This window comes from Thermobia domestica, chromosome 8 (genome assembly GCF_964235325.1).
Source record: "Thermobia domestica chromosome 8, izTheDome1.hap1.1, whole genome shotgun sequence".
Lineage (NCBI taxonomy): Eukaryota > Metazoa > Arthropoda > Insecta > Zygentoma > Lepismatidae > Thermobia > Thermobia domestica.
The window spans coordinates 43,228,304-43,250,836 of record NC_137461.1 but is presented as its reverse complement, the minus strand read 5'-3'; the positions used below and the strand labels follow the sequence as shown (position 1 = coordinate 43,250,836).

Below are 22,533 nucleotides of genomic sequence, written 5' to 3'. Positions count from 1 at the left end.
GCGGCATTGAACCTCCGGGTTCCATAAACCATAGAGTTAGTTAGTTAGTTAGTTAATATGTGAAACACGCAGGTAGGATGTGAATATTATGTATGGAATAATTGTTATAAGCAGGGCCCTAATTTCTATATGCTAAAAAGCTTTAAAAGATTTATTTTTTATGTGCTAAAAATAAAAACAAATCAAAAATATCAAGGAAAAGTATGGAAAAACGCCCAAAATAAGAAAAATAAATACTGGTTTTCACTAATAGCCAATATTCTTCAGGTGTCGAAATTCCATGGACACTACAGTGAATAACTAACGTTTTCTCCAGATAGTCCATCGTAAAGCCATATCTATTGTCACCGAATAATGCCTTATATTGAGAAAAAGAACGTTCAACAGCATATGATGTTAGAATATTCACACCATCAGCTTCACTTGTGTTTTCTTTCCCAATACTTCAGATATTTTACATAGGGTTTTATAGCCAATCTTTTTCTCAAACAAATCCTTAATTTTTTCTTACGACTTCAGATCTCGAAGCAGAAAAAAAAAACATTCTGCTTTCTTTCAACGCACTGTACTTCTTTAACCGAAGTACTCAATAAATCTACCGTAGTTTCTAGTTCCTTTATAGAATGAGTCAAGAAACCGAAATCAACAGATGTGAAAGTCATATCAAATTTCAAACCACTATCACTTACTAAAGTTTGAACAATTTCAATGGATGAAGCATTGTCTGGGTTTAATTTAGTTACTACAGGTAGAAATGCTTCAAAATGTTTCGCATAAAATAGTACGGCATTAAGCCAGGCACGCCCTTGTGTGATTACAGGTGTTGGAGAAAGTGAAAGATTGCAATTTGTTTGTTTGAAAGGTTGAATTTTAGTTGGCAATTTTACGAAAATTTTTTTCCCATTTGACACTAACATGTCTACTTTATGATAAAGGGTTAGGATTTTTTTCACACAATTGATGTAGGACATGAACGATACATGTCACGTGAGTCATATTAGGATAGCATATAGAATGTGATTCAGCTTTCCTCCGTATAGCACCATCAGAGAAAGGAAAACATTGTCATATTTTACAGCATTCGGCCACCAAAATGTGCAGAGATTCATTGAACAGCCTGGCAATCGTCACGTGATTCGTAACTGAAAGTTCTTTAGAAGCTAGCTTTAGAAGAAATGTTGTCTGGAAATTATTTCATCATTTTCCAGTACACGTACTATAACATTTCCCACTTTTCTAATATTCACAAGAATCGCTAGTTGCATCAATGCTCACCCAAATTTTTCCATTTTCACATACGGACCTAATGTATGTTAATGTTTCTTCATAGCACTTGGGTAGATAGTTTTTCGGAAGCGTTGACTCATCTGGAGGACTTTAGTTCGTACATTTGGTAAGAACATTTCGGAGTTCGGGACTGTTTATATAGGGATGTGTCAGTATATCATTATGTAGCTTATTCTTTTCTCGATGTTAATTTCTTTCGATAGAAAGAAAAGAACAATTCATTGTGAAATTTAGAATAAAATAACTGAAAATTATTAAAAATTTGTATTTATTACAAAAAATATCTAAAATATTTATTTACATAACTTTTGTCAGAAAATATGTATTTTTATGTAAAAATAAAACTTGTAATTTACACTTGTAATTGGGATAATAAACATTGTTTTGGGCTTGTGTGTGTTTGGAAATAAATATGTTTTACGTTTAAATCCGGGTCTCAGTTATAAGTAAATAAATTCAATATTTTATGAATAAAGAAGAAATAATTAAACATATATGCAATATTCATTGACATGTTTATAAGAACACCTTATAGTAGTAGACACCCCTCTCCCCTAAAAAAAAAAAAAAAAACTTGTGAAGAAATGTCCGCATGCAATGGTTGTAAATTAGACAGAACATTGGGTTAATTAGTACGTTCTTACTTCAAAGAGAATTAATTACGTTAGAAAAGTCTTTAATCTTCACGTGTATGAATTTTTAAACATTCACTTATGGCCTACAAACGCAGTGTCTTTTGTTTATAATTTATTCGATCGTTCATCGAGACAATATAAGACCTTGTGGATCCTAAAGAGAGAAAAAAAGAAAGAAAGAAAGAATTTTAGAAAAAAGAAATTAGAAAACCTTGTGTGTAGCTAGTATATCCTAGTTCACCTAAAAGAAACACAAAATTATTTTTCAATAATCCAATGCATTTAACTAATATTATGTTTAGTTTCATTCTCCAAACATAAATTAGGTATTTTTACATTTAAAGTTTAATTTTATTTTGTTTTTTTAATCACTCTTTCACAGCATAATTCTAAACAATCTTCCGAATAACAGTATTTTTTTTTTTAAATCGATTTCTTGGACACATACAGCAAGTGACCACAAATGTGCCCAAAGGATCCAATGCAGTTCTTTTTTTCTTAATGTCCAAATTTATTATTATTAGTTGTGTTTCTAATATACAATCTCATATTATTACATAGATTAGTTTACCAGAAAAGTCTTTATTTGCTTTATGTGTCTGTCTGTGTGACCACCCAGGAGACCAAAAAAAATCTCAAGAAATGTTCTGTTTTGGCAAGAATGTAGGCTGCCTTCACACAAGGATCTTGTGAGACGCTATTGTGAACCTGTTGTGTGAAGGCATCGAAACTTCTGAACCAATCAAAAGATCATGATGCCAAAATGGCAGCGAATCCTAGAGCCAGAAGAAGTTGCAGCTTTAATCTTGGCAATAATTTGCAAGAAGAAAAGGAAAAGAAAATATAGAACAACGTGGATTCATACAATAAATCGGTCAAGATTTCAAGAATGTTCATTTTACAGTTTGTTTCGTAAACTCGAGCCAGCTACTGGTGGGGTGATCTTCATAGCAGCTCAGAGCCGGGGCTTACTTGCACCGAATCGCATGTGTGAAGGCGTACATTTAAGACAATGTGAAGCTATCAGCTGCAGCTCACGCGAGCGCCTCACAGGATCCTAGTGTGAAGGCACCGTAGAACGTCAAAAGTTAGGATCGAATTCTTTGATGCAGACGAACCATTGAACTGCCCCCCCCCCCCCAATGATATAGACAATAAAAAATAATGTTTTCATATTGAAGTAATTATAGAAATCTTACACCTGTTTCCATATATTACCCGCAGTATTCTTATAATTAGGGGAGTCAGTATAATTTCAGGATACAAAATACTAATTTTCCGTAGAACACAAAGCTAAAATGAAACTAGACTACTTTCTACTCGATATATGTAAAGACAAGTATTTTTTGTGTTCATTCATCCTACTAAATATTTTTGAGTGGGCAATGAAGAGTGAGGGTAATGCAACAACTCAAACTTCAATTTTAACGTTGTGTACACTATAATAAACCAAACTCTTTAACGTGGTGTACACTATGCCGCCACTACTTTTTTTCTGTTGCTTTGTAGATACCTTTACGAAATATTATCGTGCATGCGTAATCTATTGCCTGGTTGCTGAGTAACAAAAAGTACGAGGATGATACATACTAACTCTTAATTAATGAAGAAGTGTTTAAACTACACGTATTTTGTTTAACGCCTTCTGATTATGCATCAAGGCTATGGCAGACGATGATAATAAGATGTTGTCCTCCGTATCTGTAGATGTACACTCATGCCCCAAATTATTGTCGCGTGTCTAGAAATATGTTATTTAGGGATGCGCACGAGACAAGTCGAGACAGGATTTTCTTGACAATATTCGAGTCGAGACACGGCTCTTCCAATAGTGAAATATACATTTTTCGGGTCGAGACATCACTTTTACAGCACATTTTCGAGACGAGACAGCCACAAATCTTGTCTCGTGCGCATCCCTAATGTTATTGTAGGAATATAATTTGATAACGAATTCGCCCGGTATTTCTTTTAATGTTAGTATGTGTATAATCGGTAAAGATATGTATGTGGCAAATTTCATGTCAAAAGAGCAGCAAATAAGAACAATAAAACGAAAATAAAACTTTCTTGTTCATTTAGCAACATTTTGCTTTACTCATCCTAATTTTCGTATTTATAATTCTTTTCCCATGAAATTTACCACAAATATACATTTCCCGATTATACACATAGTATCAGTATTAAACGTACCCTGCAAAATCATTATCAAATTGTATTCTTACAAGGAGACAGTTATAGATATGCGACAATCATTTTGGACGTGAGTGTACCTTCTGGCCAATGATTGATTATCACATAAATGGGAACACGATAATGGTAATAATTAATGCTGATGTACTAAATAAGAAGAGATTAATTTATAACAGTCCAAAAGACAGATTATACCCCAGGTAGCACCGGACGTCATTTATGAAGGTCATGAATAACGTCAATGGTACGTCATGATGTCACCAAATAGCACGTGATCTGGACGTCATACTATGGGCATTTAGGTACGATATTATCTCCAAGGGTACGATTGCCTATTTCTTCATTACAGACATGGCCTACCGAAATGTATTAATAGCTTACCAGTTAGTTGAATCATAACAACTCTATTGCTAGTACTATATATAATATAGCTAATATATATTAGTTACCTGTATGGTATTGTATCTTTTTTACTACAAAAAATTTCCACGTTTCTTCATTTGGAGGTTCGCTGTTTTGTATAGCTGATTGGAATTTCAATGATGACTTTTAAGGCGGCCAGAATGCTTCCGATTTTCGCGGCGTTAACAATCCCACATTAATAACTACAATCGGATTGGTGTCTCCTATAGGTGTCTCTTCTTCAACTACAGCATACATGTTTCTTCACATTAAAATAAATGTTGTAACCCTTCATAAGAATTCAATGACAACAAAAACACACAACATGCAAACAAACACGACCGTTCTAATGGCGGGCGCCAAGCTCGAGTTTTGCACATGCGTGTTCCATTAACTAGTTTGGTCCCTCTTACGACGACACTTCTGTCACTATTATGGTTCGTATTGTGTACGTTTATTGTTGATCCCACTTTTGAAGTCATTTTTGTCACTATTATGGTCCGTACAGTGTATTTTCATTCTTTTGTCTCAAGGTTAACGTCATTCTTCTGCCATATTCGCTGCGTACAAACAACGTCAGAATATCTTGCAAGACGTCATTTCCACAAACGACCCCTTAATATTACGTATAGTATACGTCAGTGTGCTACCTGGGACTATTAGACCATAGTGTAGTTAATAGGCAGTAATTCCCCACAGGTTATACTGTAAACTGCAGGTGGTTCTCAAAACAGTTAAATTCCAAAGTAAATGCAAGTTGTACAGTCACGAACATTAATAAATGGAGGCTGAAGCCATTATTTCTTATGGCCCCAACCTCCATTTATTAATGTTCGTGACTGTACAACTAGTTTTCGAATCGATAATAAAAGGATCAATGAACGACTACCCAATCAACATCGGGAACAATTTCCAGATGCTTCCAAAATGGCTACTATGTCATTACTTGTATAACTTTCAAGTACTCTGCTAAGTGCTAATCACAAGAAACAGGACCATAAAAGTTCGCAGTGGCTGAGCGGTAGAGCGGTCATCTTTTGTTCGTCAGGTCTCTGATTCGATCACTGGCGGATTCAAGGGGGCGATCAGGGCAATACCTCCCGCAGAAGAGGAAACTTTCTTATTTTATATATATATAAATAAAAGCCATCTCAGAGTTTTAAGTTCTTAAAAAGTAGCTCTAAGTAGCAGTATGACAACCCACCGCCCCCCCCAGAAGTCGGTCCTGGACCGCCCCTGGATTCGACCCAAACTCAAGCCAAGTACATTTTGTAATGGACAGACACTATATGTGTGAATTTTGTCAGAGTTCGCATATTTTTCTCACTTTCTTTAATCCACACTTCTCATTCATTTCATATTCACCGTCCCTCTTAGGCTCAGAGCATAATCGTGGCACATTAAAAAAAAATGTTACTGCAGTCCTAAAACACTAAGAGAAGCCTGCTTCTACAGGAGTCGCATGATAAATGTACCTCTGCCTTTCCCGTACCCAAAATATAGTAGTGCAATTGGATTTTTTTTTTGGCCCAAAGATAAAACAATATTTCATTCTGACTCACTAACCTTAGATTTTTTGGAGGATAGAAAGTTCTGTTTTTGCCCTGTCCCTTTAACAAGAAAGAGAAGAAAACTGAAGTTTAATGAAACCGTACGATATATATAAAACGCCTTATCGCTTTAGACAAAACATGAGTACAAAGTTAACATAAACGATTGATTCGTCTTGAGTATTTTCGAAAGTATTTCACGTATACATACATGAAAGATATATGAAAAGAACCATAAATTCAGCAAATTTAAAATTGGGAATTGCAGGTGGCAGCACGATCCCATTGTCTTTCGGATCGCGTGTGGCAGTAGGAGGTTAGTACCTGTCGAAAATGGAGGGCGTCAAGGAAAGGACGTTGTCTGGACGTGTGTTGTATCATCAAAGGGGCACATATTGAACAATTGTAGAGGGTGTATAAACTTGGTCAGTTTGTGCTTCTTTTTTTGGGTGTGTACCTTTCATGTGTGTATGTGTAATACTTTTGAAAACATAGCCTTCTCAAAACGAATAAATCATTTAAGCTAACCCTGTATATCATTAGGTCCCAGAGAAGAGAATACCAAATGCTATTAAAAACTTTCGTTCTTGCAAACCATCTCTTACTTGCAAAACATTTCTTCAGACACGAATACATTTACCGAAGTAAAAAGGACATTAAAAACAGATTAGAAATATGAGAATCATAGATTAGAAAGGATTATATCGTGAAGTTTCTGGAATAAACTAAACTGTTTAAAATAATACTTAAACTCGATTTATTTCTTAATTTATTTTATAATTGTTTTATTTAATTTATTAATGTATTTGCATATAATTTCATTTAACGGGGCTGGATTCCTATGTCATCTTCATTTCTTTTATGCCATTGATTTATAACGGATTTTTTCTTTTTTCTTTGTAATTGGTTGCTTTTCTTAATGCTTTGATGTTATTGATTTCTTCGAATTTATTTTAATGTCTCTTATTTATTAAAAACTAATGTTAAAATTTCCTATAAACAATTTTAATATTCAACGAACTTAAAACAGGCGTTACTGAATTCTCTATATCTGTGTGTCTGTCTATAATTTCTGATTTTTTAAAATTTTGAGGCCTCCATTCGATAGACCATCAAAAACTATCTGAGAAAGAGATGGAATTTTTCGAGTCACTCTTACCCTTCCCAAGATATTGGGCCGAAATGGCCGATTTCCGGAGATTTAAGGAGCAATATCTTGGGAACCATAAGTTATAGAGAGATGATATTGGTGTTGATCAATACCTAAGAGAATGGTAAACATTTTGGTATCAAATACTAACTGGAGGCTACTGGTCAACAGGCTATCGTTCCACAGATATTGGCCAAAAATGGCCGATTTCCGGAGATTTAAGGAGTCATAAGTTATAGAAAGATGATATTGGTGTTGATGAAAACTTAAAGGATGGTGAATATTTTGGTATCAAATAGTAACTGGTGGCAACTGTGTAACTAGCCACTGGCCAATACCGGTACTAAAATGTATACCATCCCAGTTAATACCGGTACTAAAATGTATACAATCCTCCTGGGTAGAGATTAACACCAATATATCTCTCTATGACTTAATCATTCCCGAGATATTGGTCAAAAAATAATTCCGATTTCCGGAGATTTAAGGAACCATGTCTCGAAAACCGTAAGTCATAGAGAGAGCATTTTGGTGTTATCAATACCTAAAAGGATAGTGAATATTTTGGTACCGAACAGTAACCGGTGGCCACTGGCCAACTTACTACTGGCTAGCTGGCCACCGTTCCCCAGATATTGAAAACAAAAATGAATTTCGGGAGATTTAAAGAGCTATCTTGGGAGCCGTAAGTCATAGAGAGATGGTATTTTGCGAGAAAGAGAAGAAAGTGCGGATAAAAATATTACTTTTATATGTAGGAACAGTCACAGTTATCCTTCCCGCTAAATCTCTCCATTCTTTTTAAATTTCTTCTGTCAATGCTCTTGGAGCATTCTCAACTGGTTAATACATATAATACTGTATATATATATGGCCTATGGAACCCGAAGGTTCAATGCCGCGTTCACAAAAGCTCTCCATTGACTTCTATCCTTAGTCAACTGGATCCAATTTCTACTTTGTATTCCCATTTCTGCGAGATCTATCTTAATATTGTCCTCCCATCTGCGCCTAGGTCTTCCTAATGGTCGTCGTTTTTCGGTTGGTCTTCCAGTCAAGACTTTGAAAGCTTCCCTACTTTCTTCCATCCTGGCTACGTGACCTGATCAAAAGTATCCGGATACCTCCCAAAACACGTGTTTTTCATATTAGGTGCATTGTGCTGCCACCTACTGCCAGGTACTCATTATCAGCGACGTCAGTAGTGATTAGACATCGTGAGAAAGCAGAATGGGGCGCTCCGCGGAACTCACGGACTTCGAACGTGGTCAGGAGATTGGGTGTCACTCGTGTCAGAAGTCTGTACGCGAGATTTCCACACTCTTAAACATCCGTAAGTCCACTGTGTCTGATGTGATAGTGAAGTGGAATCGTGAAGGACACGTACAGCACCAAAAGCGTACAGGCCGACCTCGTCTGTTGACTGACAGAGACCGAAGACAGTTGAAGAGGGTCGTATAGTGTAATAGGCAGACATCTATCCAAACCATCACACAGAAATTCCAAACTGCATCAAGATCCACTCCAAGTACTATGACAGTTAGGCGTGAGGTGAGAAAACTTGGATTTTATGGTAGAGCGGCTGCTCATAAGCCACACATCACGCAGGTAAATGCCAAACAACGCCTCGCTTGGTGTAGGGAGCGTAAATATTGGACGACTGAACAGTGGTAAAAGGTAGTGTGGAGTGACTAATCACGGTACACAATGTGACGATCCGATGGCAGAGTGTGGGTATGGCGAATGCCCGGTGAACGTCATCTATCAGTGTGTGTAGTGCCAACAGTAAAATTTGGAGGTGGTGGTGTTGTGGTGTGGTCGTATTTTTCTTGGAGGGGGCTTGCACCCCTTGTTTTGCGTGACACTCTCACAGCGCAGGCCTACATTAATGTTTTAAGCACCTTCTTACTTCACACTGTTGAAGAGCAATTCGGGGATGGGGATTGCATCTTTCAACACGATCGAGCACCTGTTCATACTGCACCGCCTGTGGCGGAGTGGTTACACGACCATAACACCCCTGTAATGGACTGGCCTGCACAGAGTCCTGACTTGAATCGTATAGAACACCTTTGGAATATTTTGGAACACCGACTTCGTGCCAGGCCTTACCGACCTACATCGATACCTCTCGTCAGCTCAGCACTTCGTGAAGAATGAGCTGTCATTCCTCAAGCAACCTCAGCACCTGATTGAAAGTATGCCTCCGAGAGTGGAAGCTGTCATCAAGGTTAAGGGTGAGCCAACAACATATTGAATTCCAGCAGTACCGATGGAGGGCACCACGAACTTGTAAGTCATTTCATCCAGGTGTCCGGATACTTTTGATCATATAGTATATATAAACTTTCAGTTTAATATCGCACGATTGTGCACGTTAGGCTAAGGAAGATGGATGATCTAGACAAATGAATGATGATGGAAGAATTGGTGGAATGGAATGGAAATGTGCGAGGAAACGGGCACATCCTGAGAAAAGCCATGAACATGATGTCTTCTACCATAAACTTACTTGGCGGGGGACCGAACAAGGGACTCCACGCACCAGAGGTAAGCGCTTTACCACTGAGTCACCGTGTACTCTGCTAAAAAATAAAACTGCTATAGGTACTCAATACTGTTGAATATACGAGGGTGAGTAAAAAATTATCCGCAATGTAGCCATAACTTTTCTAACATTCTTAATACTGACCTTTCTCCTCGTTTATTTTATTGTTATGCTGCTGTGGTCATGTTATGAAAGTTTGATCCTAATTCCTCCATTTGTCTTCCTTTTGTTACAGGTGGATCATGGCCACTCCATTGGAAGTTTAGCGTATGCCTATTTGAGAATGCGTTTTCGAAGCGTTAGCCCCTAGAGCGAACGCGATGAAGGTGAGTATTACTTTCGCCAGAGTTATAAATCATACTGTGAGATAGTCAGGGTTTCCAGGTCTTGTTTTGCCAAGTCCAGATCTATAATAACAGAGTTCCAGTACTCTGCACAAAACATCTTCAAAGCAGCTGCCTGGCAACACGTCTTTCCTTTTTCTCCCTTTCCTTTTGACATCTTTTAAACAGCAGGCGGTCTATTGTTTCGAACTGCACCAAACACACTCGAGCTGACGTTTTCTCCGCGTTTTTATTGCTTTCGCATTTGTGATTAGCCATCCACATTTAAATACATGGTCAGCGTATTCCAAGAGTACGCATGAACAATAAATAAATAAATAAATAAATAAATAAAGTAAAATAAATAAAAAATAAAAATAACGCATTACGATCGCTTCAAATAGACGGGTACTTAAACCAAAGAGGAACAACGAGCAGTGATCCAATTTTTGTGGTCGGAACGTGTATCAGGTTCCGCAATCCATCAAAATCTTTCGGCACAACACAGAAACAGTGTCTCACCGCAATGGAGTGTCTACGAAGGGATTGCAAAATTCTAAAAAGTGGTCATACAAGTGTTACGCATGAGGAAGGAGCCGTAGATGGTCGTCCGGTTCCTTCCTTGTGCGACTATTTTTGATCTTTTCATGGATTTCTTGAATGGATTGCGGCCTCTGATACGAGCACATCTTTCGGCCACAAAATTTGGATCACCAAACTTCTAATGCAGCTACCATGATCTACCTGCAGCAAAAAGAAGACAAATGGAGGAATTAGGATGAAAGTTTCATAGCATGACCACAACAGCATAACAATAAAATAAACGAGGACAGCGGTGAGTATGACAGTATGAACAATGTAATATATATATACAGGGTGGGCCATTTTAATTAATCCACGGAAATATCTGAAAAATGATAAAACATAGAAGAAATGTTTCAATCACACGTTATATATTGCTAAAGGGGAAACCCAATTCCGCCAAAAGTACCCCTCCCCGCCCCCCTAAATGGGGGTAACGGGGGGTAACTTTGAAATGTCAAATGGGAACATGGGTCGAGTAATACCTCGTTCGAAAGGTCTTGGAAAACTGAGTAACGCTGTACCAAAAGATGTTCCATATTGTGCACCGGTTTCAAAATGGCCGCCATAATATGGTTCGGAAACTAAAGTACCCGTAGTGTGAAAACCATTGAAGGTAAATGAATGGAACAAAATTGAAATATTTAAAATACGTAAATATCATAGAGCATATCGAACGGTGTGGTCCCTGTGATCCCAGTGGCCTCCCTAAAGGGGTCTTGGGGGCTCAACTTCAAAATTTCAAATAGTAACATGAGTCGAGTGGCACCTCGTTCGATAAATCTTGCAAAATCTAACATATTGCAGGAGAAAACGATTGATGTGAAATGGCAGTGTTCTCAAAAGGCCGCCAAAACATAGTATTCGTGTCAGAGAAAAGGTTTAGTACCCGTAGTATGAAAGCGATTGGAGATAAATCGACAAAAGAAAAACTGGAGTAGCTAACTGACGTAAGGCACATCGAGAGGTGTTGTCGGGGTGACTCCAAGGGCCAACTGAAAGGTATCCGGGGCCAACTTGAAAATTTCAAATAGCAGCTTGAAGCGAGTAACATCACGTTACATAGACAAATTAATATCAAACAGCTTCTGTAAGAAAATTTTCGACATGAGACACCGTTTTCAAAATGATCGCAAAGACATGGTGACTGTGTCTAAGAAAACGTCTAGTGCCCATAGTATGAATACTGTTAGACATAAATGAAAATAACGAAAATTAAATAGGAAAACCACGGAGGCGTTCCAAGGCTCGAGAATAATACAACAGAGATAAAAATATTAGAGTAAAATTGCCATAATGTATAGAGAGAAATCCAAGTCCTGCAAAATAATCTCTCCCTGCACTCTGTATGTGAGTGGGGTGGAAAGTAAAGTGAAAGTTCAAACGAGAACTCTACTTTAATTCGTAAATTAAGGCTAACCTTACAAATAGGTATGGTGTGGTTGAAACATTTGTTTGTAGGGATGACGCTGTAGTGACTAAAAAAAGAGAAACTTTTATGCAATGCGTGCTGGTTATTCAGAAAGCATTTCGGGGATATACGTACACACCGTTTCGTCCCTCAAGCTCACAATATGACATGAATGCTAATAGTTAATCAAAATGTAACTGTGGCCATTAGCGTTAACTTAGTGCACCAATTCTCTATGCATGAAGTCTGCCTTCCAAACAGCATTGGGTAGGTCAAGCGTACGCCCGAACCGTTGTCCGGTCGGACATTGAAATTTTGAAGTTAGCCCACAAGACCCCTTTAGGGAGGCCACTGGGATCACAGGGATTACATCATTCGATATGCCCTATGATATTTACGTATTTCAATTATGTTCCATTCATTTACCTTCCATGGTTTTCATACTACGGGTACTGGAGTTTCCGAACCATATCATGGCGGCCATTTTGAAACTGGTGCACAATATGAAACATCTTTTGGTACAGCGTTACTTAGTTTTCCAAGACCTTTCGAACGAGGTATTACTCGACCCATGTTCCCATTTGACATTTCAAAGTTACCCCCCGTTACCCCCATTTAGAGGGGGCGAGGAGGGGTACTTTTGGCGGAATTGGTTTTCCCCCTTAGCAATATATAACGTGTACTTCAAAAATTTCTTCTATGTTTTATCATTTTTCAGATATTTCCGTGGATTAATTAAAATGGCCCACCCTGTATATATATATATATAGTGCATAATTTTTGATTTACCCTCGTATTTTTATTCAAAAGTCCTTGAAAATAATTATTCAGAATAAGCACGTTGTTGTTCTTCCAACACAATAAATAAATAATATCATTTTATACTTGTAAAACTACCATCGAAGTGCATCAAATCTTCGTTTCGATAGTTTTGGAATTTTAACAATATATGTAATTACAGAACAAATTAGCGATTATTTTTAATGATTTTTTTTGTATCTATAGATACTCTATGTTATGACGTAACGAGATACGATTCTGAACGCAATTCAAAATCATGGGTACACATTTTTCATCATATCTTCAGGACTATGCAGAAATTATTCAACAAATGTCAAGCGATAATATTAAGCTTCAAGCAGCTGCTACAGAAACAGCTAGAAAACTTGTAGAAAGCGATTCAAGAGCCATTGGAGATTTGATATCGTTAGGAATTGTGCCGAAATGTGTGAAACTCTTAAACCAGTACTATAGACCTTACGCTCAAGTTAATGCTGTTAGAATTTTAAGTAGAATAACTGCTGGAACGTCAGAACAGAGAAGAATAGTTATTGAATCTGGAGTCATTCCAAAATTTATTAAACTTCTGGAGTCTCCGTACGAAGATGTTACTTTGTTTATTGTTACGGCTTTAAAAAATATCACGGAAGGCAGTGCGTATGCTAGAGATCTTGTATTAGAAGCACAGGGGATGTCTCAATTAGTACAACTAATATACCAAAACCCTAATTTATTTACATTAAAAACTATTTCGTGGACAATTAGAAATTTGTGCCAAATCCACGATTCTCCACCACAGTTTCATCGCGTACGACAATGTGTACCAGCTCTAGCAAAGTTAATTCACTATCATGACAAAGATATTGTGACAGCAGTGTGTTGGACTATTTTCTATCTGACATTTGGCAACAGTGAGAGGATTCAAGTAATTGTTGATGCCGGATTGGCTCCCAAACTGATAAAACTACTCGGCAGCAAAGACACAAAAGTTCTTGAAGCAACACTGATAGCAGTTGTTAGCATTGCTTCTGGTAACGATGAGCACAGGGCTATTCTTGTACAGTCAAATGTTACGTATTATGCGCTTAAATTGACAAAACACTCGATGCTTGGTATTGTTAGAGGATGTACATATTTGATTCGCAAGATAAGTGAAGGCTCAGTGGAACAAGTAAAATCATTAATTAGATCGGATGTACTGAGAAACATAATCCAAATTCTGCGAGCTTGTGAAACACGGAGTTTACTCCAACCAGGAAAGATCATAGCTGATATATTTCCCACAGAGAATCTTCCTCTTCTAGGAACAGCATCGGCAAACAAGAAAGATAAAGAGCTTCTGGAAATAGAACTAAAGATATTTTGTGTTAAACAATGGGATGCGGCCTTTGACGTATTATGCATTATCAGAAATATTTTGACAGCATCAAGGAAACTAAACCAATTGGAATCAACCATATCCATAATCAAAAATTGTGGTGGACTAGACATTTTACAATCTTTCTTAATTCATGAATTTGAAGATATTCGTGTGCTGTCTTCAATAATTGTTTTTGAATTTTTCTTGAAAAAGATATCTCCATTTACTTGTTTGGCTTGATTGTCTAATAAAAAAGTACTCGTTGTAGTTCTTTGTACTCTAGATGAGACATTGAGAGGCCTCATCACTGCGAAATTAAAATACCGCTAATTTTACAGTAATTATGTGATATCTTCAAATAGATAGAAGATAATCAAAAAGTGGAACAAGACCTCCCTAGACAATATTATTCTGCTTGAGATACCGTTATCAAGACTCATTTATCTGCTTTCGATTTCCAGACATTTAGAAAATCGGCATTTATTTTCGCGTTTCTAAACAACTGCAAACGGAAAGCTACTAGGTGACTCGTGATAACAGTACGTCATGCAAAATAACATCATCTAGGGAGGTCTTGATCCACTTTTCGATTATATTTTATCTATTTGAAGATATCACATAATTACTGTAAAATTAGCGGTATTTTAATTTAGCAGTGATAGGGACTCTTAGGTATTTTTTTTAAAGGAAAGGTTTTAAAAAGATTTAAATGAAACAGCCAATAGAGATTTTTCCTTTGAATAACCAAATTACTTAGGAAATGATTTCTTGCTATAACAGGCTAGTCTCTAAACCAGTGGTTCCCAACGTTTTCCACTGAACGTCCTCTACATCGTGACACCTTTGCTTTTTATCTGTCTATATAAAAATGAAAGTGACTACGTTTGTAACTACATAACTCTTGAACTACGCGACCAATCTCGATCAAATTTTCAACATAGATGAAATTCAGGCTTGGGATGGCTTTTATCATTTCACTTTGACGGTGCAACGTAGAGAAGAGGAGCGTATATAAAAATAAATAAAATTCAATAACCCTTCAACTATGTGACCAATCTCGATCAAATGTGCCACAGAAATGAAATTCAGCCCTAGGAGTATTTTTTATCATTTTACTTTGACGATGCAACTTAGGGGAGGGGGAGGGGATATGTAAAAATATATAAAAAATGAAAGTTATTATAATTGTGACTTACTTAGTAACTCTTGAACCACCCGTACGATTTCGATCAAATTTTCAACATAGATAAGGTTCGGGTCTGGAATGGTTTTCATAATTTCACTTTGACGGTGCTATTTAGTGGAGGGGAGTTATTTAAAAATGATCGAAAAGTACGGATATTAGTGTCAAATCCATAGTTTTCTGGGTCGACGAGATGAACAGTGAAACTTCAGATGCCGTTTAAATCCAAATTTATACCCGCAACTTGAAGGAGATGAAGATAAATACAAATGATCGAAAAAGATCGATATTAGTGTAAACATCCATACATTTCGGGATTGCTGAGGCGAATAGTGACACTTCCGTTGCACTTTAAATTCAAATTCAGCCCTTTATGTCCAAGATGAAGCGTGTTCTTCCCGTGCGAAGAACGAGTATTTTGCTAGTAGTGCCACTGGAAGTGTTGATTGATACACACTGTCTCCAATTGATTTTAACTAATTATTATTAAATGCTTTATCATTTTTAAATTCTAAAATTTCGCCACACTTACTACGGGACTACGCGAGTCACTGTTCTAAAAACTAAAGTGCTAGGGCCGCTTTTTTTCTCTTTTGGTTACTTAATGTCTTTCGATTACGCTCTAAGCCTAAGAAAGATGGTGATGAAGAGAATGAAGGAAATAACTCCAAGAAAACTCATCCACACGGTGTTCGCATTTCGCATAGTTTACTTAGGGTGAACTTTGAATCAAAGCTGGGACTCAAGTACTTAGGGTGAGTACTCTACAACTAAGTCACCACGACCGTGGAACCGGTCGTATAGTCCTGTGATACAGCTCATTTGTAGTCGAGGTAGTGTGGTGGGAAACGGCCTGTACTGCAAAGATTCATCTTCTATAATTGAAGAGTCCTGGAGGACAAGGGAGGGGATGTCCATTTTTACTAATTTTTCAGGAAACGATTTTTAAAATTCAAAACATTTTAATTCCGAAACTAATCGTGGAAAATGCTTCAAATTTGTTATATAAGTTCTTTATTATATGGGAAACTAGCTTGCAAAATATTATGCACAACGTATATTATTGTAAGGTAAAGAATACTTAAAAATCTGACATAAGGTTGATTTGTACTGGGGAAAATGGGATCTATTGAAGGCAAAACAATGGAAAAAAGAGACGATTGTTTCTCAGAAATTTAAACGATATTATTGAAAATCGATTGTTTTCTTCCTTTGTGGTTATATTTCTCCATTACTCCGCTAACTACTTCTTTCGGAGTGGGGCCGCGGTGGCTCAGTGGTAGAGTGTTCACCTCTGGTGCTTGGGGTCCCGGGTTCGATCCCAGCCCTCGCCAAGTGAGCTTTGTGGTGGACAAACACCGTGTGCGTGGGTTTTCTCGGGGTTCCTCCGTTTCCTCCCACTTTCTTCATTCCACCATTTCATTCATTACTCATCATCACCGTCTCCTTTAGCCTAACCGGCATAACCGTGGGACGTAAAACTCGAAGATTTCATTTCATTTTTACTTCTTTCGGAGTTCCATATATATTTTTATGGAAAGTTTGAACATCTGGGTTGCATAAGACCTTCAAAGCAGGCCAGTATCCACGGGGGATAGGGGTGCCGGGCACCCCTAAATTTTTGCTGCCCCCCCTACAATTTTCACCGTAGGCTTGTAAATGAACTATATATGGTGATGAACTATACTATGGTTGTATCGTGCCCCCCTAACTTCAACCGGCCCCCCTTACATTTTTGGGCTGGCTACAGGCCTGCTTCAGAGCTTGCTGATCCTGCCACTTATTTTTTTTTCTGACATAGGCAACTTCCTTTAAAAAAGTGGAAAAAATCTTATAAATTACCAACAATTATCATGTTGATCATAGCATAATATCTAACTATTCCCAACCGATGAAATCTGGTACCTTAATGTACAACGGAAATTTTGGAAATGTACTTTTATTCTCGAATCAGTAATAAGTATGGGAGAGTGGGGCAAGAACAAGTATGGGGGATAAAGGTTCATTGACTTTGTTGACTTGATAGTCAACATCGTATAAATGACTACCTGACATTGATTACCGAAAAGTGCAGTTGCTTAAGCAAGTTTGACGAGATTTGAATGTCAAAAATCAGGTTCTGGGCAAGTGATATATTTTTAACTCATTTAGTATATAATAATTCATTGAATATACCTGTATTGCACACATATCCGTGACAGAACAAGATGCATGAAAATCTAAATGTTGTCCAAAAGTGGACATCCCCCCTTTTCCACTGTAAGTGATGACGATATCCCCTCCTTCCATTTTACAAGGATTTTTTCAAACGACTATAGCAGGCTAACCGTAAACCTTTCTCAACTTTTTGATATACAGACTCTACAAGATAGCATGAAAATCTAAATTTTGCCCAAAAATGGACATCTCCCCTTTTCCCCATGGTCTCTTCAATTGTCTACTTTCCCCAACTGCTCCGAATTCAAGCTTTAGTCTTGGTGCGAAGCTATTAACAATAGACCCCGTCCTTCATAACCTCCTCGATGTTGGACAAGGACGAAAAAGAAAAACTCAAATTCCAAGCTGATGCTACCCGAGATAATTCTACCATAGTACAAAATACACAGACTATAGTGACCGGAAATAGTCGTGAAGCTTGATCTAGATATACGAACTTCAGCACACAATAGAACACGAGAGTGTGTCCCGGTCGATAGCCCTCTTCCATGACATTTTGTCGGTGTTGTTTCTCATGCTCTAGTGAGAACCATTTCTTGAGGGTGCAGTGTTGTCCCTCCTATTGGCGCTAAGTTTCGTTTTGTTTATTGTTGTTGTTTTGTTTTATATTTGCGATATTATTATCGTTATCGTTTAATTCTAGTAATAGTGTTCGTGTTATAGTTCTTCAAGAGCTGTTTTTGTATCATTCGTCGCCATGTTTTCTATGTTTGGCTACATTCTTGGTGCACTTTGGCTGTTTCACGTTTTCTCAAGTGTGCGTTCGGAAGACAACTCCACGAATCGTGCCGAATTCTTCCGATGCGACACACATAGTGCAAAGCTTTTCTATGATTGGTGTAGATCCTAGTCTTCGCGGTCACTTTTGCATACTTGCATTACATAAAAGAAGTACATTATTTGTAACACTGGAAGTGTGAAATTTGCAGTTACCTTTATTTTTACTTGTTTAAGCAAACTATAAGTTATAATAGGGTTAGCTAGTTGCTTCACGGAAAAGTTACGGAATTAGATAATTACGGAAAACGTTATTATCTATAAACTGATAAGTGAGAGAACTAAGGGTCAGAAAGTATTAACCCGTAAGTAGTCGCGCCATTTTTTGTAATGTAAGTACTCGCGTGGGGATGCCACAGACCCCCATATTTTTTGTTGTTTTTTAGCTGTTAATTAAAATATTGCGGTGAGAATTGCTAGAGACATTCCTCATAACCTTTCTTTTCGACTGAATGATTAATAAAAGGCAAAATATTGATGTTTCTCAGGAACGTACTGTAAGTGGCAGCAGTATAACCAACTCCATTTTCAAGAAAATCACTAAGAAAACTTGCTGGGGGTCCAGGAGACCTCCACGCGAGCACTTACGGGTTAATATTGGTTCTGATTGCATCACAGCCCAACAGCTGAATAGATTGACGTGGTCAATATTGACCTACTGGAAAAATATTTTAAGCACGCGTAATATATGAATTATTATATCACAGCCAAATTACAGTCAAATGAAATGACTTTTGGTATATAATTAGGCCCAAATCCTAACTTGTATGTTACCAAATCGTTTTCATTATAATACATATCCTAAGGTAAGAGTGGGGGTCCGAATTTTTGCGAAAAATTGAGTACCTCACGAGCTCAGGCAGCTGAAATTCAGAATATTAACTCTATTAAAAATAAACAAAATGTGTCCTAGCATTTTTAAAATTTTCTATTATGGGGGGCAACTTTTATATTGGGGAAATGGATTGATTTGTAAAAATAATCAAAATGATCGACAGTAGTTGAGAAACAAATTGAAAATTATTAATTGATAAACAACTATAGTGCTTGGCATTTTACATTCACTGCTTTCTATTATAATTATTGCTGAAGCTTGTGTCTATTATATGAAGCGTTCAGAGCATAAGGCAATCAAGACATAAAGTTGTGAGGGAAATATACATAAAATTTGACTGTAAGCTTAATTTGATGGAAATTTTAAGTTTGTGCGGTATGCTTAATTCTATGGAAAATTTTACACCTTTCTTCGCCTTCATGTTAGTCTACTTTACCTTGATTTGAGACTGTCATTCTATATTTAACTTTAAAGTGTCTAATTTAACAAGGGAATAATTATATATGATAATTAAGTTGAAATTCTTCGTGATTTGACCTATGACAAACACTACCATTTTATACCGTAAAGGTCAGATTCCCGCTATTACAACAGAGCTATACTTGAGCGATTGACCGTAGAAATTCAAACTCCGACTAGTGATCATGGAGTTTGAATTAGTATTGAGTCAATGGAAACGAGGGCGTGGATCATGGGCCAGAGTTGATGACTATTGGTTTTGATGGGTCAGACTGGTTCATAGTGGGTTGTGGGTCACGATGGGTGGTAAGTTAGTGGGTCGTGAGTCAGTCTTCATTGACCCATGCCATCTCCGGCTACAACTGTAACTTTTGACTTCGAGAATACAATTCTTCAACAAATCCAAGATTACAACCGTAACTTTGACCTTAAGAATCCAATTCTTCAACGAATGCAAACTTGCAACCATAACGATTCTCGTTGAGAATCCAGTTCTTAAACAAATGCAAAGATACAACCATAACTATGATTTTGAGAATCCAATTCTTCAACAAATACAAACCTGCAACCATAACGTTTTCTCCTTGAGAATCCAATTCTTCAACAAATGCAAAATTACAACCATAACTTTGACCTTCAGAATACAATTTTTCAACGAATGCAATGCTGCAATCGTAACATTTGACCTTGAGAAGCCAATTCTTCAACGAATGCAAAGCTACAACCGTAACGTTGACCTTGAGAATTCAATTCTTCAACGAATACAAACCTGCAACCATAACGTTTTCTCCTTGAGAATCCTATTCTTCAACAAATGCAAAACCACAACCGTACATTTGTCCTTAAGAATCCAATTTTTGAATAAATGCAAAAACTGCAACCATAACTTTGACCTTGAGAAACCTATTCTTCAACAAATGCAAAGCCACAACCATTACATTTGATCTTGAGAATCCAATTCTTCAACAAATGCAAAGCCACAACCGTAACTTTGACCTTGAGAATCCAACTCTTCAACCAATGCAAAGTTGCAATCGTAACGTTTGACCTTGAGAATCCTATTTTTCAACGAATGCAATGCTACAAACGTACACTTGTCCTTGAGAATCCACTTTTTCAACAAATGCAAAACCTGCAACCATAACTTTGACCTTGAGAAACCTATTCTTAGTGTTGTAAATAAAAAAAAAAACGGTTCGTTTTTTTTCAGAAATTTACGTTTTTTTTAGAAAAAAACATTGCCTCTCGTTTTTTTTCTAAATTTCGTTTTTTTTCAAATAGTCATTTGTAATGCATCTTACGTCAATTTAAGTATGAAATATTTTTATGTAGGTGTAATTACCGTAAAATGCAACATAAATTATACGCTAGATACTGATACGCTACAAATATTTTACAATTTACATGAATATCATACCTATTAACAATTCGGGTTTCAGCAGTTTTCATCACTATCAACGAAGAAATAAAAGTTGAAATGAAATTTTGTTTTTTCGTGAAAGCAGGCCTTTAATAAGTACAAAAATAATGTCACGAACAGTATCCAATAACTTGTCTAAAGGTAAAAACTAATACTAATTTCCCTAATAGTATTTTTCTAAATGTCATATATAAATAATTTGTCGACTAGATATATATGATATGCAGAGCCGACTCTATCATATATGCAACACGTGCATTTGCGTGGAGCGGCAAGCTTGGATGGTCCGGCAAAATCTGTCATAAGTATATTGTAATATCCTATGCGATGTGGTAAACAAGCAATTCCACATCAATGTTTACAAACACCTCCACATAGTTCGGCAAAGAGGATCTTCCACCAGAGGGACCTGTAATCACATGCAGACAACGGCTTCTGGCCCCTCCCACGGAGCAGAAGACGACATCGGAGCAGAGCGCCACCGCCACCCAAAGGACCCTATAAATTGGATGGACGAAGGCAACTCGATACCAGTTTTCTGGAGACCCTCCTTTAGTCTGCTACAGGACTCTTGGAGTAACCTAACCCCAGGCCTCTAGTCTGCTATGGGACTACGCCTATCCCATCTCCTGGCTTAGCCTGCTACGGGGCTCTGTTGGCCACTTAACCCGCCTCTGCTTGCTACGGAGCATTGGTTCCTTAAATCCACTCCTCTTAGCCTGCTACGGGGCTCTGTTGGTGATCCTGTCTGCGACCTTACGGTCAAAGACCACCTATAACTCACCTTGATTCTAGAGAGATCAATTTGTATAGTATTTTGTGAAAATACTTTTATAGAGGAAACTTTTTATAATAAAAACTGGTAGTGGAGAGTCGATTCCGGACGCTCTTTTTATTAACTCCTCTACCCAAAGATCCTATATGAGACAAAGTTTTACAATATTATTTAAATTAAATATTTCTTGTTGGAAACAGACTTCATGAGGATGGTAGTTACATTTACTAAGCTAACCGTCTATTTGAATACTACAATCATAAATTAAGTTTAGGTTGCATTAGTTTAAGGCTTTATGGACAATGCTAAAGCAAATGGCCGAATAAATCCGAGCACAAATTGCTTGATTGTTTCAAATGCAAGAATTCAATTCTCGAATAGTAGTGAATATCTGTTCCATGTAGTACGTTATCACAGTTTTGATATGAAACTAGTCTTGTTTTTGTCAGAAACAAGTTCCTTATCATTGAAGATAGAAACAAGTTTTTTGTTTAATGTTAGAAGATATAGAAGAAAAATCAAGAAATAAAGATAAAAGGGCTAGTTGCTCTGGAATTGCAAACTTATACATTGAGATTGAAGCTCGATAGTGAATTCTATAAAAAGGATTACCATCTTTCCTCTGCAGGTGTGTTTGCTTTATCTT

General features: G+C 37.1%; 1 protein-coding gene across 1 annotated transcript; it reads left to right on the top strand.

Annotated features, from left to right (window-relative positions):
- The first annotated feature begins 13,106 nt into the window (after positions 1–13,106).
- On the top strand, positions 13,107–14,488 carry LOC145691702 (uncharacterized). The gene has a single exon (XM_081767041.1). The coding sequence runs from the start codon at positions 13,139–13,141 to the stop codon at positions 14,459–14,461; it is 1,323 nt and encodes a 440-aa protein (XP_081623167.1). The 5' UTR covers positions 13,107–13,138; the 3' UTR covers positions 14,462–14,488.
- Positions 14,489–22,533: the final 8,045 nt, after the last annotated feature.